A 24,228-nucleotide genomic window follows, 5' to 3' on the forward strand; every position below is an offset into this window, starting at 1 on the left:
TTGTTGCCTGTAGGAAGCTTAAAGTCAATATGGGGAGGCAGATATTAAAATTAGTTATGAATATTTACATAAGTGCAGTTGGACTAAGGGTGTGGTGAGTAAAGTGTTCAAATCCAAGTTCAGGGGCGACAGAGAGGGGAGAGGGAGTAGAGGAATTGAGGGCCTAGTCAGGGCTTAGTCAGGAAAGGCCTCTCGGAGGAGCTGTGATTTTGATAAGGCTTTGAAGGTGGGAAGAGTGATGTAAAAATGATAGATACTAGTGTCTTTTGCAAAGGTTAGCACAATAGGGTTCAGAAAGTTGGGGTAAGCTAATACCTCCTGGAGCGAATTGTCTATACCCGCTGTCTCAAGTTCTTCTGCTCCAATTCTCTGCTTGACCCCCTCCAGTCCAGTTTCCATCCTCTTCACTCCACAGAAATAGCCATCTTAAAGGTCACAAATGATCTCCTTTTTGCCAAATCCAGTGGCCTCTACTCCTTCCTAATCCTTCTCAAGCTCTCAGCTGCCTTCGACACTGTTGATCATCCCCTTCTCCTGGAAACATTATCTAACCTTGGCTTCAGTGACACTGTCTTCTTCCTGGTTCTCCTCCTGTCACTCTCACCACTTATTCTCAGTCTCTTTTGCGGACTCCTCCTCTGCCTCCCACCCCCTTAACTATGAGTGTTCCTCAAGGTTCAGTTCTGAGTCCCTTTTATTCTCCATTGACACCCACTTCCTTGGAGAACTCATTTGCTCCCCTGGCTTCAATACCACCTCTGTTCGGCTGATTCCCCATATCAACATCTCCTGAGTTTTCCAGACCTGACCTCTTCCCTCTCTGCAGCCTCACATTTCCTCCTACCTTTAAGATGTCTCTACTTGGATGTCCTGCCATCACCTCAAACTTAACATGTCTAAAACAGAACTACTCATCTTCCCACTCAAACTCTGTCCACCTCCTAACTGTCCCATCATGGCACCACCATACTTCCTGTCTCAAAAGCCCATAACCTTGGCATTATCTTTGACTCCTCTCTCCCATTCGACCCACATATTCAGTCTATCACTAAATCCTTTGATTAGGTTAGACCTTCACAACATCGCTAAAATCCTCCCTTTCCTCTTCATCCAAACTGCTACCACATTAATTCAAGCACTTAGCCTACCCTGCCTTGATTACTGAATCAGCCTCCTTGCTGACCTCCCTGCTCCTGTCTCTCCCCAGTCCAGTTCATGCTTAACTCTGCTTCCCAGTTCATTTTCTGCAAAACCTTTCAGACCATGTTTCCCCACTCCTCAAGAACCTCCGGTGATTGACCATCCACTTCTGCATCAAACAGAAATCCTCAATCACTCAATCACCTTGACCCCTCCTATCTCACCTCACTACTCTCCTACTGTAACCCAGTCCACATGCTTCACTCATCTTATGCCAGTCTACTCACTGTACCTCTATCTCTGTCTTGCCGCTTGCTTCTCACTTCCTACCTCTGGCCTTCCTCCGTTTTCATATCTGACAGACAATTACTCTCCCCACCTTCAAAGCCTTATTGAAGGCACATCTCTAAGAGGCCTTCCCTGACCAAGCCCTTATTTCCTCTTTTCCCACTTCCTTCTGCATCTCCCTGACTTGTCCCCTTTACTCACCACCTCTCCTAGCCCCATGGCAAATGTATATATTTATAATTTATTAATATTATTGTCTGAATCCCCCTATAGATTCTAAGTTCTTTTTGGGCAGGGAATGTCTCTCATATTGTGTTGTACTTTCCCAAGCTCATGGTATAGTGCTCTGCATACATTAAGCACTCAATAAATAAGATTGATTGATATAAATCAAGAGTTTTTCCCATGAGATGGTGTTCTTGTGTTTCTGATTGGACCAGGTCTCATCAGGGGACAAGTACTGCCTAAGAAGGCTCATGGTTCCACCCTAATTCTGGCCCCCAGCCTGCTTCTCAGTACAGTGAGTTTTCCATTAACATAGGCACTGTGTTCTGTAAGATGGAGAGACCTGGTGGTGAGCCTTGCAGCCAGTGGTAAGGAGGTTTGGTTGTGTGAAGAGAGATGAGTAGATGTTGATGGTTTTGGAGGATTAGTGATATGAATGGTATGTAACACGGGGAGAGGCAGGGGGACCAGTAAGGAGGCTGTAACAGTAATCTAGCTGAAGAGGATGTGAAATTGAAGCAGCAGTGTTCTATCAGTTGTTTCATGTTATTTCACAGCACAATCTTCTCCCTCATACACACTGACTGCCTCTTTTTCCAGCCATCACTTCTCCTGTCCTCTTACTTTACACTTCACTGTCTGCATATTTATCTGTACTCTACTCTCCTTTTCTGAACTTGATGTTAGTTCTAAACCACACTCTCTCATCTCCTCAAAAACCTCCACTGGCTTCCAGTCACCTTCTGCATCATACAGAAACTCCTCACCATTCATTCAGTCATATTTACCATTGGCTTTGAGTCTCTCCACCCTTCTCCCTGTCTTTCATAGCATCGCTTCTCATCTGCTCTAAAAAGAGCATTCCCCAGTTTACATTCTTCATTCTTTCTAAGGTAACTCTAAAAGTTACTCAAAAAGTACTCTAAAAGTTAAAGGATGTCAGGAACTATGGAAATCATTTGGGAGGTGCAAGGTAGTTTGATAAATACTGCAAGTGTTGCTTTGCAATTCTCGTTTCTGTGTCGAGAGGCTATTCTTAGAAACTTCCTTTTTGCACGTATTTCTTTTAGCTTCCTAGTTAGGTAGATATGCCCTGGATTACTTAAGTACTCACGAAAACATTTGATCCATATGCAGAAATAATGTTTGATTCTTCCTATTTGATGCCAAGAGTATTGCAGAATTAAATTTAAAGTTTTGCATACCTGATTATAGTATCTCTTGGGGCATAGGACCAGTTATCAAGTTGGAAACAAGTTTGTTAAAATCCAGAGCATGCCCAGTCAATGAGATCCTGCTATGAACAGTGGTTTACAGGAATGAAAGTTCTGGAAATTCCAAGGGAAAGAGATTCAAAAGAAGGTCATAACATGGGGAAGAACAGAACAAGCTTGATGCAGTATTCTTATACAGAGATTGTCTTTTTCATTGGAAATGACATTGCAGACAGTAGAGTGACCCTTATGTGAGTGTGGTGTGCAAAATATCCTGATAATTAATTGGAAAAGCAATATTTTCATTTAGAATTACTAAGTAGTGTTGTGGTCCATTTGTGTGAGATTTCACCTAATTAAGCCTGAAATATATATCTAAGCATTTCCAAAGCACTAAAACACTTCCTGTTGAATGTAGAGTAGATCTGTGGCTGTTTATATAAGGCAGCTGGAGTAGTAAATTGTCTTGGAATATATTATAGTGTCCTTAGTAGACAGAAGCAGACAAAGGAGAATAGGAAGGAAGGGGAAGATAAGGTGAAGGAAGACAGTGAAAGGAGGACTCCAGAGACAGAGAATGAATTATGAACTGTGGAAATGAGGTGGCTGGCAGGGGAGAGAAGAAGGGGAAACACTTATAAAAAAGAAGTAGCGGTTCCAAAATCCAGGTTTCATGAAAGCGTACGGGAAGGAAGATGAGACAAGGAAACTTGGAGAATGAAAGGTGAAATGAAAGAAAAGGATATGAATCTCAGATATAGCTAAGAAACATATCTTTAAAAACCATCAAACACAGGGCTTCCTGCTTGAAATAAATGAAAGTGCTAATCTTGCATGCATTTGTCTAACCACTGTTCTCCCATATATAGTAGATTTGGAAGAAATTCACCAAGCTGTCAGGTTTTCTTTCTTTACCACATCCTTTCATTCCATCTTCTTTCACAAATCAAAAAAAAATGAATTTAGAAGAGTTACTCTAAGATATCTCCTGTATATTCAATAGAAAGCCTGCTTGTGTTTTTCAAATGTCCCGCTCTTAAACTCTAATTTAGACTTGCCTCCATTAAGCGAATGTTCCATCGACACAGTTGGTAGTATGAAGTGAAAATGGTGCAAATGGTGTTGGGGCTCAAGGACAGGGGAGTTAGGCCAGTGGCTCTGGCCCCAGCTTAGAAGAAGGAGCCAGAGGAACGCGCCCATCCCCAACAGCTAGGGCCATCGCTGCTCTGAGCCACTCCCTTCCCTTTTTCCAGAGCTGCTGTGGGAGCTGAAAAGTAGCAGGATGAACTCCCAGGCCTGTCCCCTGAACTTGGAGGAGGACAGAGCAGTGTGACCTGGCTTATGTACTGTGCCCACTGGTTGTGTTATTGGTAGTAGAGTAGGTCAGGGGTTGCCCAGCAGCAGCAGGAGGCTTCTGGGTAGGGGGTTGACCTCTAGTTCTGCAGGGAAAGCTTTCATTCATGTCTTACCGACATGGAAAATATGGCCTATAAGTTACATATGAATAGCTCTCATTGCCCTGGTGAACATTTTTCCTGTCGGAAGTTTGATCCTATACTCGTGTGAGGCATAGTAGACATGGAATATTCCACCTACCAAATCTGTCAGTACTAAAACTAGTTATAGGGAAGCACTTGATCACCGATTCTCTTTCTGTATCATTTCACTTCAAATGTTTACTAAAATTATTTCAGAAATTAATTGCAAGGTTGATGGTAGTCTTCCAAACTGGAGTGCATGATGTGAATATGAAATGTCTTGGAACTTTTAGTTATAAAGCCAGATACATCTTTGCATGGGTCTTGTATCTTCATAAGTCTTCCAGGGTTGTCCTGGGTAAGAAAATGTGCTTATTTTAAAAATGATCTTTCCATTATTTTTTATAACTATCCCCAGATGACAGGAAATGAAAGGAAATGTATTTTTGAGTGGGATGCTGTGCAGAGATCATGGTATTCCCTAGTATTCTTATCGCCTAGAGCAAGGGTGGGAGAAGCAAAGCCGTACATAACCTTCCCTTTTAAAATATTGACACATGTCTCAATGATATATTGCATTTGTTTTGCTTGGAGGAGGAGAATAGAGATGAGAAAGAAAATGGCTATTAGTATTCTGAGCATTCCTTTTACAAGAGGCATCACTCCTGTAGACTGATGAAAACTGGCATTCCTTCTGCAGTAGTTTATTCAGGAAAGCAAAATTATTGCAAAATGTATACACATTTACAGTTTGTTGTGGACAGGAAACGTGTTTGCTAATTCTGTTGTATTGTGCTCTTCCAAGTGCTTAGTACAGTGCTCTGCATATAGTAATTGATCAGTAAATACCATTGAACAATCAATTGAATGATTAATGTCAGTACAGATTCATAAGACATTCAAGTCAGACAGTCTAGAATTTAGCATTTTAAAGAGGAAAAAGGTGGGTTTCAGAAATTTTTGAATGATTTGAAGCTTGAATATAAATAGAAATATATAAATTACCCACATTCCAGCACCTCAACTATGTAGAGATGAAAATACTTTGAAATTTTAGGTAGCACTGAAACACAAAATTATTGATATTATCCTTGTGTATGATTATGTCCTCAACATTTATGTGTGAGCAATCATCCGTGTCACACTATTTGTGTATTAAAGATCATACTTGGATATGTCAGTGCATTTGTGTATTGCATCGCCCGATGCTGTTTGTTAATGTGTGTCTTGTCTTCCTGATCAAGGTGAGCAGGCCTTCTCAGGATCGCCACACAATAGGTTGTGTTTGAAATTCCTCTCCAACAGTCCACTGCCCCCCGTTATGCCCTCTGAGCTTGCCAATGCTGGATTTCAGAACAGAACTTGGGTTATTTGGTTAGTCTGCTGCCATTCATTCTTCTCATGTCTTTCCCAGTAACCTATGTTGTGTGGAAATTTTTTCAGTGGATTCTAGCTGACAGCATTCCAGGATCTCATTGTTAGCAGTCCTACTTTCCATTTGATGCCGGCTATGGTCAGGGATGAAAGTTTAAAAATAAAAAAAACTTACCTGAAAGTTTATGACAGACATCACACACATTACACCAGTCACACAGCAAAATGTGTTGATGTCATGGACTGGGATGATTTTCCCCAAGGGCAAAAAAGAAATGGACAGTGAATGTTGGGAGGAGCATGAAATGAAGAGGGGCAGGATGGAGACCAGGTGCTCCAGCACCCCCCGGCCTTCCACTTGTCTGGCAGGAGACTGAAAACCACTAAGAAGGGTCCCAGATATATCTCACTTCAACTTTTCCACTTGCATCCGGAGTGGTTCTTTCCCTAGAGCCATGTGGTAGTTAGAGCCACAGTTTAGGTGGCTCAGAGGCCATAGCGATGGGCCAGTTCTTCCCACTCTGACCCAAGGTCTGCCTGCATTCTTCAAAATGCTTCAGGGGGTGTTGCCGAGGCGTTGAATGAGTGATCAGGCCCCCCATATTAAATAGAGGACTGTAAATCTAGGTTGTCTTCTAAAGCTACATTATAAGGCAGTTTCAGAAAACATTTCCCGTTCAGAGTAGTATTTTTTGAGTTTTAAACTTTGCTATTCCCCCTCTAGATTGTGACCTCATAGGCAGGAATGTGTCTGTTGTTACATTGTACTCTCCCAAGCAGTTAGTACAGTGCTTTGAACACAGTAAGCACTCAATAAATACAATTGAGTACCTCCTCATCCTCAGAGTCCAGATCACCTCTTTCAACAATACTCATTCCCTACAAGATTCCTCTTGCCTCTGTACCTCCCTGTCTTTCCCCCTCCACCTTGCCCTCCCCGCTCCCCTTACCCTACCCTAAACCCTCCTGCCTTCCACCTGGAGCTATCACTGGAGCCATGAAACTTACTTACTAAGTAGGTGCTTAGTAAGTATTAAGGAGCCCTGAAGGAAGGCAAATACCAGCTGGAGAAAGATAAGGGGAGGGAAGGGTGTTTTTTTTTAAAAAAATAACCTCCCTATTCTCTGCTGTGTCAGACCAAAACCTTGCCTGGGAGTGGCCCAGTTTTTGCCAGAACGCTCATTCTGGCATTACTTTTTGTACTGGATCCCTGTTCCAGGGAGTTCTGGCTTATTTTCACCTTTGAGTAAAGCTTGTAAATGATGCTGAAGCAGTTGTTTAAAAACCTGAAAAGTCTTGAGCAGTGGCAGAAGTTGGGAGAGGATCGACAACAGGTGACTGAACAGAACAGGGGAAGGACTGGCTAACAGGTCACTGGATCATCCTGTCTCTGGCCAACCAAGATCACTGCCCCAACATCTACTGCTTCCTGAGAATAATGTAGGGCAGATTGCTGTTTTCCATGTGTTGACTGCTCCACGACCCCTAAATTTTATAGGGTCTACATGAAGTGCTAGGGATCACGTTGTGGTACTGACATCATTTCAGGGTTCAAGTTCAGGAACTCACATTTCCCTGTGTAAGATCTGCAGAATTCTGGCATAGTGCATATAATATGCATGAATATAGCTGCCAGTGGGCATGATATAAGCCCTACCACAAGGACTCGAGGGCTTTAATTTCCTTCTCTCTATTTCCCCTCATCGCACCTCCCTGCTGCCAAGTAGACTCTGCTCTAGAGTCCATGGCTAAATTGTTCCACCTTTGTACTTGGGGACATATTCCACTTGGGATAAATTAAAAGCACATATCCATTTAACCTTAATTGGGCTTTCATAATTATGAACTCTTGTCCACGCTTTCCAAGTCTCAGTGGAATTTGTGTAGAAAGGAGGGCCTCCTCATCTTTCCCAGCCCAGATGCTTCTCTGAAGAGATTAGAGTTATGTTGGGAGAGCAGCTGTGGAGTTGGGACCCTTTGTGAAAGTTCTCAATGCGTGCAAAAGCTTCATTTTGCCTGAAGTTTATTTTGTTTCTTCAGCATATTAGTACTACATATTAGTACTAATATTTGGGGGATGGTAACAGTGAAAAGGAAAAGGTATATGGTTTTTCAATTTTATAGTCAAGTTTTGATTATGTAGCTTTTCAGTTCATAAAGTCCATTTCTTCTTTTATATTACTGGCATGTGCAATTTCTGTATTACAGCTCAATTACAGCTCAAGATGCTGTATTCAGAATTAAATTTCTGAGTTGTAACATTTATCACCTGTTTGATCGTGACCCTTTTACAGATGAGAAAACTGAAGCAATTAAATGAAGTTGAGTGATTCTTTTTTTTTTTTAGGGCCATGCAAGTGGTTGAAACTAACCTCAGTTTAGATTTTTATGTGAAGAATCCTCATATCTCTTATTGACCTTAGTGAAATCTGGCTACAGGTGATAAAAATATTTGTAACTAAGCACGTTTGTCACAGGCCACCACCAAAAAAAGGGAAAGATTTCTGATAGTGTTGTGCAGATAGGGCTTGTTATTTTTCTGTAAATCATGTCTTTGTGCATGCCTCTAGATTGGCCCTGACTGTTTGACCCATCGCCAGGTGCTGGCAGCTCTGCCTCGCGCCCCCGATACAGCCTGTCTGGACTTCTCATGCACCACTGCCACCCTAAAACCGGGGCCTGGAAAAATAAACTAAACGTCATCCCTTTGTCAAGGCAATGGGCTGACTTGAGGGATCTTGTGCTGGTTCTAAGCCGGGCTTGAGGTATATGGCTCTAGAAACAGCAGTGGTTACGTTAAATTTTGCCTTGTATGTGAATTTGGGTCAGAAAAATTTTCCAATAGAAAATTCCATGCAAAAAATACACCAAATACTGGGCAGGTTTATGGTGGTTCAGCAGCAGAACCCAAATTAAAACTCTTCTTGCCTAACTTTATTGTGAGGGCTGTCCATTCTTTTGCTTTACTTTCTTGCTCTTATTCGAGGAAGAGCCTTCCCTCTGGGCTCTTGAATATATATGATATACTTGCATAGTACAAATGGTGCTCTAGTATTTGCACTTGTTCTTTCTGGGATATTAGTGAACATAAATCCAAGTTATCTGCTTCACTTTTCAAAACATATACAGTTGCTGTAAAAATAAGCACTCAAAGCCAAGCCAGAACCTAAATTTATGACTCTGGTTTTCCTAACACAGAATAAGTGTCCAACCATCAATCTTTTTTTAAAAAAAACTAGCATTTAAAAACATATAAATAACCTTGGCTGATGATTACTTGATGATATTAGTGAGACAATTTGTAAAGAAAAAAAACCCTTCTCTTACCTGTTATTTATACCATTTTGTACAAGTAAAATAAATCCTCATTCAACTAATGAGTTTGAAATATTCCTCATATGACCTTTCTCCACTCTTTAATTTACTGTAAATGATGTGAGGGAGGAAGTTTGAGTCTAATGTCTTGGTCCCTGATTTCTTCACTAGATAGTCCCCTAACATTGTCTCTCACATAAAACGTTTTCATCATCCCAAAACTTTGATACCCTTAAAATGCTCCCTTTTTCTTAAGCAGTATTTCATATTTAGAAATTCTATTCCCAGTCGATTCTTTCTTTCATTTAAACTTTGGAAAAAGGTATTCCTTTATAGCATTTCATTTCCAGGCTTAATGCAGCCCTATTCTCAAAATTATAACAGTTTGATTCATTCTACTTAAGGCAAAAGTATTTCTAGTAAATGGTCAATACTGGGTTTTTGTCATTTTTAGACTGTAGTAGCCTCTACGTTTTCCTTCTTACCCATCTAATTCATTTAGACCTTTCAGGTGTTTTCTTAAGGCTCACATCTTATAATTTCATTTTCTTCAAATTTAGTAACATCCCTCTGTTGCGCTGTTGTGTTTGGAGACAGAATACTGGGTTATATGTATGCTATGCCTAACCAAGAAATGGCATTCAAATTATTTTTGGCTTTCTTTCCCCAGCAAGAAAATTAAACATATGTTGTAATGAATATAGCAAAATGGCCCCTTATACCTATATCACCTGTTCTAGAGTGTATCCACTGCTCAGAAACAAGCCTGATTTTTCATATTTCCTTGTGATAAAGATAAATCCAGATAAATCATTTTCCCAAAACTTCATGTCCACTTCTTGCCTTCAGTAGTTTCTTAGCCAGTCTAATGAAGATGTTTGAAATCTCCCTGTTAGTAGCACCTGCTCGTATTTGGAGCTTCCCCATTTTCTCCTAACACTTCCTGTTCACTTTTCTCATTCTGATTCATTCATTCAGTTGTATTTATTGAGTGCTTATTATTTGCACGGCACTCTACTAAGCACTTGGGAGAGTACAGTATAATAAACAGACACATTCCCTGCCCACAACGAGCTTGTAGTCTAAAGGGGGAGAGAGACCTCAATATAAATAAATAAATCACAGATATGTATGTGAATGCTGCGGGGCTGGCAGGGGGATGAATAAAGGGAGCAAGTCAAGACGACACAGAAGAGAGTGGGAATGTGCTGGATGATCTTGAGCCTTCTCGCCCTGGGGGAATCTGGGATGTTTATAGGGGGCCATCCTTACTTGGAATTTTTTTTAATTTTTAATGGTAAAGCCTAAACACTTACCCTGTTTCAGGCACTCCGATCAGGTTGGACTCAGTTCATGTCTCATGTGAGGCTCACAAGTGTTATCCTCAAGAAAATCCTATCTATGTGGCAAGATAAGCACTCAATAAATATGATTGAATTGTGAGGTAACAGAGGCACAGAGAAATTAAATGTCTTGCCCAAGGTCACCCAGCAGACAAATGGCAGAGTTGGGATTAGAACCCAAGTTCTTCTGACTCCCAGATCTGTGCTGTATCCACTGGGCCCCACTGCTTCTACCTTTGATTTTGGAGCAAAAAGCAAAATCCTTACTTTCTTAGAATCAGCAAGGAAGGGGTAAATCCATAAGCTAGGAAAGATTTTACAGTGGGGGAAAAAAGATAAGATTCACCAGGCCTGATTTGAGTTTGGTAAAACAGCTCGCTCAGTAAATACACCTGAGTGCTTGGGATGAACAGTACATTGCTAAACAAGGCTGCTCAGATACTCAGGGTGTTGCTCAGTGTTTTTGTTGCCTCATCAACGATCAAACAGCCGATATTCTGAGCCTCTGACTTGCTTAGGACTTTTGTGCAAGGCTAAGTAAAGCTTCTCAAGGGCAGTGATTGTGTCTATCAACTCCACTAGTCTCTCCCAAACACTTAATGCAGTGTTTTGCACACAGCAAGCATTGATAAGGGAGAGAGATATTTCATTGTCATAGAACATACCCTTGAGTTAGGTTTTCAATAGTGGTGATGGTGTGCACAGAGCCAGCCACACTCTCCCTATACCCTTGTAATCAGCAGCAAGCATTGAAGATGGTTGATGGTTGAAGGCTGTAGTTTGTGTCTCTGGGACAGAATCCATGCAAGTGTCTATGAAAAAATTAATATTCATTCAAGTCTACCAGAAAACAAATCAAAGGGGATTTTAAAAGGGAAGGAAATAGTAAGTATAGATTTTATTAAGTGCTTACTCTGTGTTGACCTCCCTGCCTCCTGTCTCTTCCCACTTTACTCTGCTGCCCAGGTCATTTTTCTAAAAAAAAATTCAATCCACATCTCCTCATTCCTCAAGGAACTCCAGTGGATAGCCCATCTACCACCGCATCAAACAGAAACTCCTTACCATCAGCTTTACAGCACTTAATTAGCTTGCCCCCTCCTACCTTAGCTTGCTGATTTTCTTCCAAAACCCAGCCCACACACTACACTCCTCTAACACCAACTTATTTTATCATGATCTTGTCTATCCCACTACCGACCCCTTGCCAACATCCTCCCTCTAACTTGGAATTCTCTCCCCTCCATATACAACAGACTTCTACTCTCCTCACTGTCAAAACCTTATTAAAATCCTCTCCCCTCCAAGTGGTTTTCCAAGACTGATCCTTCATTTTCCCTATTCCTTTTCCCATTTTGTGTCACCTGTGCACTTGGATCTGTACCCTTTAAGCACTTAAGCACGTATCCATACCTTACTTATGTATATTAATGCTTGTCTCTTCTGTAGACTGTACACTTCTTGAGGGTAGGGAATGTATCTACCAACTCTATTGCACTGTATGCTCCCAAGCATTTAGTACAGTGCTCTGCACGCAGTAAGCACTTAGTAAATACCAGATTGATTATTTGATTGTGCTTGAGTTGATATAAGATAATCAGTTCATGCACAATCTCTGTTCAATTCTGGGCCTACAGTCAGCAAGGATAAGCAAATATCTACCTCCCATGATGTAGGTTAGGAAATTTGAGATACCAAGAGATTAAGTGATTTATCCAAGGTCACAGAGCAGGGTGGTGGCAAATTTTGGACTAAAACAGAGGTTTCCTGACTTTCAGAGCCATGTACTTTTTATTAATCAATCAGTGGTATTTATTGAGCAGTTACTATGTGCAGAGCACTATACTAATCACTAGGGTAGATACAAGCTAATCAGTTTAGACATAGTCCATGTCCTACATGGGGCTTACAGTCTTAATCTCCATTTAACAGATGAGGTAAATGAGGCACAGAGAAGTCAAAAGCCTCGCCCAAGGTGACACAGCAGACTTGTGGCAGAGCCACGATTAGGACCCAGGTCCTCTGACTCCCAGGCATGTGCTCCTTCCACTAGGTCCTGCTAGCTCTATTAAATTGCCCTGCTCCTATAACTTCACCTTTACATGGACTTAAACTCATTTTACAGTAGACAGTGCGGTCTGCATAAAACCAGGTATCTGGAATCTTGGGGTTACTTCCAGCTCTGTCACTGATTAACCCTGAGGAATCCCAAATGACTTTGCACTTCACTTTCACCATTTATAAAATCTGGGTGGCTTAGGAATTGTTCAACATAAAACAATTAGTCTTCTTGATCTGCATTTGTTATTTGGGAAGTGCTATTACTGTGAGTCACCTAATAGTACAGCATAAGAGGTCACAGTCTTTAAACAGCTGAGATTTAAATGTTAAGCAAATCACATAACGATAAACCATTCTTAGGCAAGAATTGTAGTGCAAGAGCACGCAGCTGCAAAACACAAGCTTGCAAGCAATGAAAGGAGCCAGAATTCCTCCGTAAACAGAAGACTCCTGGCAAAGCTCTGTGAATGAACTTTCTAAATTAAGGACCAAGACTCTCCATACATGAGAACTTGATATGGCCTCCTATTGCCAAAACAAACTTGAAGTAACGGTACACCCGGATGTTCAGTTTTAGTCAACAGGGGATTGGGAGTTTTACCCTAAGTAGTGCCAATACTCGTCTATCATCAGGATCCATTAGAGAGGGAATCCATTAAAGAGAACTGGAGGGGAAAAAAATCACACAGTGTACTAGGTGTGCTAACCTTCTCACTGTCGTCAACCGCTGGCCCATGTCCTACCTCTGGCCTGGATTGCCCTCCCTTGTCAAATCTGCCAAACAATCACACTTCACCTCTTCAAAACCCTACTAAGGGCTCACCTCCTCCAGGAGACCTTCCTAGACTAAGTCTCCCTTTTCTTCAGCCCCCTTTGCTCTACCCCCCATAGCACTTGTGTATATATGTATTTATCTATAATTCTATTTATATTAATGCCTGTTTTACTTATTCTGAGGTGACTATATTATTTATATTGATGCTATTTATTCAATTTATTTATATTGATGCTATTGATGCCTGTTTACTTGTTTTAATTTCTGTCTCTTCTAGACTGTGAGCCTGTTTGTTGGTGGAGATTGTCTCTCTTGGTGAACTGTACTTTCCAAGAGCTTAGTACAGTGCTCTGCACACAATAAGCATTCAATAAATGCAGTTGAATGAATGAGTGAATGAATTTTTTGAATATGTGACAAGTAATAACTACATTGTTGCTTTGCTGTATCTTTCATAATTTTTACATGCTATCCAGCGTATTTTTTAAATAGTATTTGTTAAGCTCTTATGTGCCAAGCACTGTACTAAGCTTTGCGCATTGTATTCACTTAGGCCTTCATATGTGTAACATTGAACTTTCAGTGTTTTAAAGCATAAAAATAAATCAGATATTTGCAGAAGCCTAAATACAGATATTAACATACTACATGTGAAGTAAGGGTACTATCATTAAGAGCAATAAAATAAGGGAATAGTCAAAAAACTTATTTTGTTCAGTATTTGTGTCCCCAGTTTTCTTACCATCTGTCCCTACAGTTCTTCAGACTCAAAAAACCAGAAAATTACCATTTATGTAAGCTAAAATCCAAAGTAATAAAATTTCTGCCAGAGTGGGAGCTTGATAGGGATGTAATAATTGATCCCTATGTTTCTGCAATTTTTTCCCTAATGAAATTTCTCTATAATCCTATACAATGAATCGTAATTGTATTTTTTAAAAAGAAAATTAAGCAGGGAAGTGTAAAAATATTATGAACTTTTTTACTATAATTTTCAAGTATGAAGAATATTCAAAGGAAAAAACTAGTGAGAATATATGAGTAGCTCATTGATTCATAAATATAAATATATTAGTATTAATTTTTTATTATAACTCTAGTGCCTAACATTGGACTCTCCATGAGTCACCCCCAACTCTCTTCTTTTATCCCTCTGTTTTGAAGCACTTTAAAATTTTAATGCCAGGCACACTCCCCTTGAGATAATGCTGTTAACTTCATCCTGGCATAAGCACTTCCCACAATTTTTCTTATTGTTAATTTCCACTACTCTACTTTTTATCATCCCCAAAGCCATCTGAAGCAATTATGTATAAATTGATTTACCTAGTTCCATCTGTTCATTTACTTATTCCTTTTTCTATACTCCTGTTGCAGTTCTCTGTTTTTCCTCCTGCTCCTATCCCATATACAATTTGTTTATGCTTACTACCCCGTAAAATAGTGACCTCCTTCAGGGCAAGAGCTGTGTTTTATTTCTGTTGTACTCTTCCAAATGCTTAGTATAGTATTTGGCACACAGGTTCTCTGTACATTGATTGATATTATTGATTGACAGTGTAAAACTGGAGTATCTGTTGCCTAATCATTTAAGAATAATTCAAAAATAGCTTTCCACATTTACTGTGCTAAATTCTCAATTCCCTGACTCTCTTGCAGGTGAAAGCATCTGATGCTGATGCGGGTCAATATGGCCAAATTGAATATTTTCTTTATGATGGATACCACAACTATGAAAAATCACATGCTTTCCAGATTGATCCACACACTGGCCATGTCTGTGTATCTCAAGATATTGACAGGGAGGGTGATCCAGTCACATATGATCTCTTGGTGAAAGCTAAAGATGGGGTAAGCCATGGTATAAGTTTTCTTAATTGTTTGGAAGTACATTGAATGGGACATGTGGTTGTATGTGGGACAGAATTTGGGTGATCGCATTCAGTGCCAAGTATTAATCCAAAAGTTTGGTAATGCCAAAATTAAAACACACCAGAATACTGAGCTTAGCAGAAAATTCTGGGAAAGTAAATAGCATAGGGCTGTTGAGAAAGCATGATCTGATTAGTATCAGTGTGGCAAATAAATTCTCAAATGTGGGAGTTCAATCCAATGCAGCCTCAATGGGGCCAGCACATGCACATATATTTGCAACCGTGTATTCAAAATATGTGGGGTTCAGCCATAGGATCTGCTCACAGGTCAGACCCTCCGTGTCATTTGTTGGCAAATATGAATGCGGGGGAATGCTTATGCTCATCAAATTATGTGTAATTAGAAAAGAAAGTGGCAGGCTGGCTTTTTCTGCATTACTTAGCAAGTCTGGAGTGTTTTCACCTTATGAGGTGAAATGAAATGAGTTTTATCAGAATCCAACTTTGCTCATTTATGCCAGTTCTTTCCAAACCCCCAAAATTAGAGGGATATATGATTGTCAGCGAATTTGGATCTGTCCTTGATGATTATAGGAAAGAGTTCAGTAACATAAAACTATAAGGGAAAAGACAGTAAATTCCAGCATTTTTCACAGGACTAATGCAAACTTCTCTGTCAAGCAGAAAAGCTAACTTTTGAGAGTGAATTTGAGTTTAACTGAATAGGATATAATCAGTAAAATATACTTAAAATACATTTTTAAAGGCTGCCAAAATATTTTCCTTTATAGCTATAGAGAGAGATCAACACCCTTGGAAAGCTAATCTCCCACACTGAATTTTCATGCAGTTGTACATAGGCTCTTTTTCCTGCTTCTAATTAAGCAGTGTAAACTAAGAAAGTCATTAGGAGGCAAAACTTAAGTACATAGATGCTAAGAAAAGCATGACTTCATTGAAATCAGTATTTTTAATTGACATATTGCTTTTTAAGTGCTTGAGATACTAAGTATGTTTGATCCCATTTTTGTACATTGTGTCATTTTAAGAGGAGCACAGAGCTAACATGAGTTTGTTGTCAGTTATATAAGAGTCCAGATCAATATATATGGAAGCCTTTTTTCAGAAAAATAAAAGAGGTTGGATCTGTGTTTGAATTCCCTGTTTACAGGTGACAGAATTAGCTCATCTTGCCTCTTTGGGGGAGTACCAAATATATATGCTTTCATATAGTACAGTTACTATGGTCTCTGGTCTCAGAAGCCCAATTTGTCATTTTAATAGCATTTCTAGTAAAAACACTTGAAATATTTGGTAAATCAAGCTTATTGTATGGGTCAATTGTTTTAGACAATGGAGATGAAAATTTTAAATATGTTTGTAATAATACACCACTGTCTATACAAGTGAAGTAAGTTAAATATACTTGCAACAAAGTTAATTGGCTAATTGAATTAAAAAAAGACAATTATCACTATTCTTCCAACAAAGATTGTACTTTCTGAATCAGTTTGCTTCATTGAAAATTTAAAATGAGAACAATTGTTTTAATGTATACATTGCATATTTATGGTGTAAAGTCTTTGTGTACAAAGTTAAAATCCAACTATGAAAAACCTTATCATTAGCAACAGTAGTTAGTATTTTGTATCATTCCCCGAATTAGTAAAGCATTGTAGAAACTGCTATGGTTTATTCAGAATTGTGATTACATGAATGTAATGTAAACAATAATACATGTAATCCAAATGAGTAGTCTATATATTTCTCCTAAAAAATACTTATGACCAGAGTTTTTTAAACTGGCTTTCTGATTACTTTTCCAGTCCAAAAACATCACTTAACAGCTCTTCAAAGATTAAGTGATTCAAATTAGCCAAGAAAGGGTGGACATGGGTCTACCAAATCCCAGGAGATCCAGTAGCTGTTCTGCTAAAATACATTAAGGGGTCAAATTTAAACTGAAATCACCCGGAGGTTAATGTGTGGAAAAACATAAAAGAGTGACATAAAGACCAGTCACCTTTTTTAGGAGGTGCTTTGAAAAGCACCATTGATATTTAATGAGAAAACATATGCAGAACAAATAAGCCAAACTTGAGAGAAGCAGATAAAAGTGAGGCAAGGCCTTGAAATCATGAAGTTCGCTCTGGCTGTAAAGCCTAAAGGGAGGAGAAAGATGAAAAGCAACAGGAAAAAAAGCGGACAGTCATTTTAAGGTTACAAGAAATCTGCAATACTCAAGGAGAGTCAGAGTTAGATTTTCTTATGGGAATGTGATACTATGATCCTCAGGATGTGGCTTGGACCTTTTCTGTCTTGTCCTCCAGCCAAACCTATAGCTCCAGGTAGCTGACAGTTGTCACTGCAAGTCTCTCAGTACCTGAGAGTGCAGCCAGTCACTTGGTAAAGCATGCTGTTTGACATGCTTCCTGGTGAGATAAGTACTGCTCCCTGACCCATTTTTGCCCTCCTCACCCTATACTCCATGGCTCCTGGCATGGGATTCCTGCCCCCTCAGCCCTACCTCTCTGGCCTTGCTCAAAACGTGTCTTTTTTTCTTTTAAAAAGAGGTTTTTCAAGCAGCCTGCCAAGGCTTGCTTGCCCCCCCACATTTCCTTCCCCCATACACTAGCCAGGTGGGCCCCATAAGCACCTGTGTTTGATCATTTTTTCATTTTTATTTTCAGCACAGCAGTCATTGCCATCACTGCCATCTTCATACTTTTCCCATTTGGAGCCCCACCTCTCTCTCTGCCCAGACCAGTGGTAATGGGGGCTAAGCTGGGCCACTGGCTGCCTGCTTCCTGGAGGTTAGGGAAGGAGTGTGGGGGACTGGTGGCAGCTGTGTTCAGTTTAAAAGAAATTGTTTTACAAAGCGGAAAACAAATATAACAGAGGGAGCTTGTGAAATAAGTTTGGGGTGCAGGGAGGAGAGAGCAGAAAGCCACATCTACAAGAGGCCTTCTCCAACTAAGCCCTCATTTCTACTTCTCTCTCCTCCTTATGTGACACCCTTAAACCTTTTATTCACCCCAACCTCAGCCCTGAAGCATTTATGTACGTATCTGTAATTTATATAATGTTTGTCTTCCCCTCTAGACTGTAAGCTCATCTTGGACAGGGAACACATCTAACAACTCTGTTATATTGTATTCTTCCAAGCACTTATTACAGTATGCTGCACACAGTAAGCACTTGCAATTCGGTTAAAATGTGGTTGATTTCAGTGTCCTCAGTAGGTGCTGTTTGTTATATTTACAGTTAGTTAATCAGCTACTAATTAATTAATCCAGAAAATTTTTTTCCCAGGGTAAATGTAAGGCACTTTTGGTAGCTGTGTTAAACCTTTTAGGCCACTAAAATGTCATTTTACAGTCATCTGTTTTACTTAGTGATATTTACTTAGCACCTACTGCATACAGACCATGGTCCTAAGAACTTGGGAAAGTACAATACAACAGTGTTGGTAGATGCAATCCTTCCCACAGGAGTTTACAATCTAGTGCACTAACCTGTCAGTCAATCAGTCATATTTATTGAGTGCTTCCTGTGTGCAGAGCTCTGTGTATTGGGCATTTGGGATTAAGTGGTTCCCAAGGCTTAAAAAATTTATTGCAGCTTCCCAAAGTATTTAATTTTATTCCCAGAGGGATTTTGGCTTCTCCTCACTACTCCATACCTCACAAGTATCACAGGTATAACCTCGGAATATTTAAAAATCAGTGCAGGAGTTAAACGATGTCTAGTAGAATGGTTTTTAAAATTGCTTTGTGATTCTCAGTATGACTCTCTGCCCCAGTGCTTGGCAGAGTTTCATTTCTAACCACTGCTTGTTTATTCAACAGGGTGGGCTAAGTGCCCAAGCATTTGTTCATGTTGAGGTGGAAGACGTGAATGATAATCAACCAGTATTCAATCCAACAAGTTACGTGACAAGCATTAGTGGCCACACCCAGCCAGGCTCAGAGATCCTCAACGTCATTGCCAGGGACAAGGATTCTGGAATGTATGGAACAGTGACTTATGAATTGGTGCCTGGAGAGCTGTCTTCCCTTTTTACAATCGACTCTTCTACAGGTGTGTATGTAGTTTGGGCTTGGATGTAATCAGTCCTTCCTTAGTTTCCATCTGCAAGATCTGGTTCTTTCATTCATTCAATTCATTCAATAGTATTTATTGAGCGCTTCCTATGTGCAGACCACTGTACTAGGTGCTTGGAATGTACAATTCGGCAACAGATAGAGACAATCCCTGCCCATTGACAGGTTTACAGTCTAATCAGGGGAGACAGACAGACAAAAACCCTAGCAATATATAGAATCAAGGGGATGTACACCTCATTAACAAAATAAATAGGGTAATAAAACTATATACAAATGAGCAAATGAGCACAGTGCTGAGGAGAGGGGGAGGGAGAGGGGGAGGAGCCGAGGGAAAGGGGGGAAAGAGGGCTTAGCTGAGAGGAGGTGAAGCGGGGAGCAGAGAGGCAGCAGAGGGAGCAGAAGGAAAAGGGGAAGCTCAGTGTGGGAAGGCCTCTTGGAGGAGGTGACCTCTCAGTAGGGCTTTGAAGAGGGGAAGAGAGTTTGGCAGAGGTGAGGAGGGAGGGCATTCCAGGACAGTGGGAGGACTTGGGCCAGGGGTCGATGGCGGGATAGGCGAGACGGAGGGACGGTGAGGAGGTGGGCGGCAGAGGAGCGGAGCGTGCGGGGTGGGCAGTATAAAGAGAGAAGGGAGGAGAGGTAGGAGGGGGCAAGGTGATGGAGAGCCTTGAAGCCTAGAGTGAGAAGTTATGTTTCGTGTGGAGGTTGATAGGCAACCACTGGAGGTTTTTAAGGAGGAGAGTGACATGCCCAGAACGTTTCTGCAGGAAGATGATCCGGGCAGCGGAATGAATAGACTGGAGCAGGGAGAGACAGGAGGAAGGGAGATCAGAGAGAAGGCTGACACAATAATCCAGCGGGATATTATGAGAGTCTGTCTGGAGTCCTGAAGTGGCCAGAACAGCTTGAAATTTTTTTACGCTAAGCATTGGCCAAAGGAAATCCTCATGTTGTCAAGTCAGACTTGTACATTTGTGTACCATAACTCTCATTCTCCCTTTTTAGGGTTACTTTGAAGTAGGCTCAGGCATGCTGAAGTGTTTGGGCATTATGCACAAGCAGTTAATCCAAGTATTTGGGCATTATGCACAAGCAGTTATTCCACTGTTGTTCTAGTTTTTAGGTTCTTTAGGGTCTTCAAAAATGTCAAATGATGGGTATGACCCAAATCACATTAACTCACTTTGTCATGTGAAGTGCAGTTTAAATTCTGGTTCATGAGATTTTGTGAAGCATAATTGAAAAACTAGAATGGTGGTGATTTGTCTGTTTATCAACACCTTTACCTCAAGTAGTCCTCAATGCCGAATTTATAACCCTTAAAAACATAGGAGGGAAATGTAATGAAAATTTTTATCCTTATTTTTAGAGATATACAAGATCTGCAAATAAAATTTTCACTTTTAATTTTTCATTTTAAGTATTTGGCTGAATTTACACTGATGGCCTCATAGCCTTTTTCAGCCATATATTATATTGTAATGTAGTATGCACTATATAAATAATATTTAAACCAGACATTGACTTCTCATTACTTTCCTTGATTGTACTATTTATAGGTGTGTATAAAAATGCATATTCATAGATATGTAATCTGTCATGTACAAATGATATATTGTATTAACAAGTAGTAAAGAGGTCATGTCTTGTCAACATCCTGAATTTGGCTTGATTATTTGAGGTTGATCAATTAATGATATTCAATGAGTACTTATTGTGTAGGTAGCCCTGTATTAAGTGCTTGATAGGCTCTTCTTTTCCAAAAAGGCCCATTTTTCAACCAGGGAGATTACTTTATGTGATTTGGTCAATTTATGTGTTGTTTGACTAAGAGATTGCATATTTACTTTGATGGGGGGAGTAATCCTGCAAAATTGCTCTTGCTTCAAACATCACCAGTCACATAAGCAGTTAAACATTTCAATGAACAGAAGGAACTAATCTTTTTAGGAAGTTGGTCTGCTTTTCTTGGCCATTTCATAATTTACTTTAACTCTGGACCTTAGCTGCCATCAAATCAGACTCTTCAGGGAATAATAGCTGCCAAAAACACATGCAAGTCAATCAATAATCGGGAAACTGGTTCTCTAAAAGCATTCAACTGATCATTTGAAATCTACCTCAGCAGGCTTGTCCCGCAACTCCCTCTATAGGACGTTGGAAAAGAATGAACTCTGCCTATTCCAAAAGGATTCTCATTTAGATTGCCACCCCATGATTTAGACATGGACATCCATTTCCAACGTTGGGTTTAAGGGAAATCATAGAAAACTTCCTACATCATCATGAGTAAAACTATTTTTTAAATTAAATGAAGATCACATTGCTAATGGAAGCAACTTGAAGTGGTTATTGCTGGCATAAAACTTTAAAAAAATCTGGTTGTACTTAAAGCTCATGAATAATGAATGAGTTCTCGTAGTCTTTGGTAGAATCTTTTGGAGACTATTTTCAATGCCATGTTGATATTGGGGACTTTATGGGGGAGGTACATTTTGGTATATATTCTTATTTCCATTAAACATTTAGCATTTATAAAATCCTTTATTACAAGGTACTCAGATATCAGGTATCAGGAGTCTGTTTTATGAGTGTTATTGTGTGAGATCTGCTCATTATGAAAGTCAGGGTGGAGTAACAGGATCTCTGAGCTCCCTGCTGTAATAAAATTCCTATAATCTTGGTTTGGAACTGGATTTAAAAAAAGGATTATAGTAAAATGCACCTTCTTACAAGTCTAATATTTGGCCACTGTCCTGGAGTTCCAAAGTCAGAGAGAGAGAGGACAGGGGTGGGGCTGGGGAAAGATGGTGGTGTTATCATCCCCTCATGTCTTTTTGCCTCCTGCTCCCCTCTCCCCTACCAAGATCTTTCAGAAGCAGGAGGCAGCAGTCTCCTGGAAAGCACAGCACAGCAGCAGGAACATCTTAACAACTGAAAAATGTGTGTGAGAGGTTGCTCCAACATGGGGTTGCATATAAGAGGGGGAAGTCGGTTCAGGGTTTGGGGGGACCCACATTGGAAGGTGGAACGGGACCTAGTTGCTTAGATGGGGCAAAGGATAGAAAAAAAAGTTTAAATGATTTTCCTGGGTGACAGCTGACAATAGCAAGATTTCCATTCTGCTGCCCGGAGACAGGAAGTAAATAAATGTCTTTGTTGCTTACCCAAGAAAGCCCAGTCCTATTCCTGCTTGTTTGGCAGAGCGATATCCCCTCTGTGAGACTCCATTTAGGATGAAAAATCGAGTCACGTATGTTTCAGGCCTGTAACTTCTCAAGTAGCTAATCAGGTAATGGTAATTTTTGTGCCTACTAAGAGCGAGCACTGTACTAAATATTTGCCAGTTCTATCATGTCTTTCCTAAGTTGCAGCAATCGGGACTCCCCACAGTATTATATTCACGCTTGTGAATTTTATATATAATTTTATATAAATTTTATATAAAACGGTTTGTTTTTCCTGATAATTGTTGGGCCTTTTTACCTGAAATTGCAGTATCCTTTTCTTTAAAATAAGGATGGAAATACAACATGCTATCCTGTGAATTGGGAGAGAAGAGAATTACAAAATTACATGAAATCCATTAAAAAAAAACCCTCATTGTAACCAAAGATTTCAATCCCTTCAAAAATAATAGTAGCAATAATAATAATTGTGATATTTCTTAAGCACTCACTATGTGCCAGGTACTGTACTAAGACCTGGGGTGGAAACAAACAAATAGGGTTGGACACAGTCCCTGTCCCACATAGGGCTTATGCTCTTAATCCCCATTTTACAGATGAGGGAACTGAGGCACAGAGAAGTGAAGTGACTTGTCTAAAGCCACACAGCAGGCAAGTGACAGAGTTGGGATGAGCAACCATGACCTTATGACTCTCAGGCCCATTCTCTATCCACAGCACCAAGGTGCCTCCCCAATCAAGCCTTTTATTCCAAATTAGCACCCCAACTATAAGTGAGTTCTGAAGAAGTTCTTGTTCTTTTTAATAATAATAATTATGGTATTTGTTAAGCGCTTACTATGTGCTGAGCACTGTTCTAAGCGCTGGGGTAGATGCAGGGTAATCATATTGTCCCACGTGGGGCTCATGTTTTTTAATCCCCGTTTTTACAGATGAGGTAACTGAAGCCCAGAGAAGTTAAATGACTTGCCCAAGGTCAAACAGAGAAGTGACAGAGCCGGAGTTAGAACCCACGACCTCTGACTCCCAAGCCCGTGCTCCTTCCGCTAAGCCATGCTTCTTGTCCTTATCCTGCATACCTTGTGTGAAGATGTTAAGGGGTGAAATCAGGAAAACAAGACAACAGGAGGAATAGGAGAAACAAGCCTCTGATGACCAATAACCAGCCCCTGGAAAATTTCAAGGGGGCCTGGGAGAGGGGAGAAAGAGAGAGAGAAAGAAGAGAGAGATTTTTGAAACCAAGAATTCGGATGCTCTTTTGAGCATTATAATGCATAGCTGAAGAGCCACCAGGGGTCGCACCATCCAAAAGTTACTATTATCTCTTGTTTAGTGGGATTTAGGAAGGATAAAGAACATTTTCAAAGAGATTTCCCAGCTCTCCATATTGTTCCTTTATCTGCTCTTTGATTTTCCCATCCCCCCTGCTCACTGAGCTCTGCTCTGCCCTTCCCACCCAGGATTTGATGTTACACTTTACCTTCTTTATTTTCCCTCACAGAAATAGGTTACTATTTTAAGGTCCTGTTAAGCAGTGGGCAAGGTTGAACGTGTTTATATATCGATCCACTAACTATCCCACACTGCCAAAGCAGTGAGAAAATGGTGGCTGTATTTCCAGATTTGGCTCGCAAATGGCTGTCAGGGTTCTGGCTTATGTGCTCGTGCTGCATTTGCTGCTGCTATTATTTCATGTTGGTACTTTGCCAGGGCCAAGTGAGGCTGCCATCCCAAAGTACATGGTCACTGAAGTGGTGGAGGTAGAGAAATGGTCTTCTGAGGGATGTCCACAGATTGTTCCAGATGACATCACTTGACGCATACGGCCTAGTAATGATGTCATACGAAAC

At 40.3% G+C, this 24,228-nt stretch overlaps 1 protein-coding gene across 1 annotated transcript in view; it reads left to right on the forward strand.

Moving 5' to 3' along the window:
• The window catches only part of DCHS2 (dachsous cadherin-related 2), a 146,932-nt gene that overhangs the window by 51,224 nt on the left and 71,480 nt on the right, over positions 1-24,228 (forward strand). The window contains exons 3-4 of the mRNA XM_029076962.2: positions 14,873-15,064; positions 18,936-19,167. Of these exons, the coding sequence (XP_028932795.1) occupies positions 14,873-15,064; positions 18,936-19,167 (424 nt within the window). The remainder of the gene's footprint in view (positions 1-14,872; positions 15,065-18,935; positions 19,168-24,228) is intronic.

This window comes from Ornithorhynchus anatinus, chromosome 12 (genome assembly GCF_004115215.2).
Source record: "Ornithorhynchus anatinus isolate Pmale09 chromosome 12, mOrnAna1.pri.v4, whole genome shotgun sequence".
Taxonomy (NCBI): Eukaryota; Metazoa; Chordata; class Mammalia; order Monotremata; family Ornithorhynchidae; genus Ornithorhynchus; species Ornithorhynchus anatinus.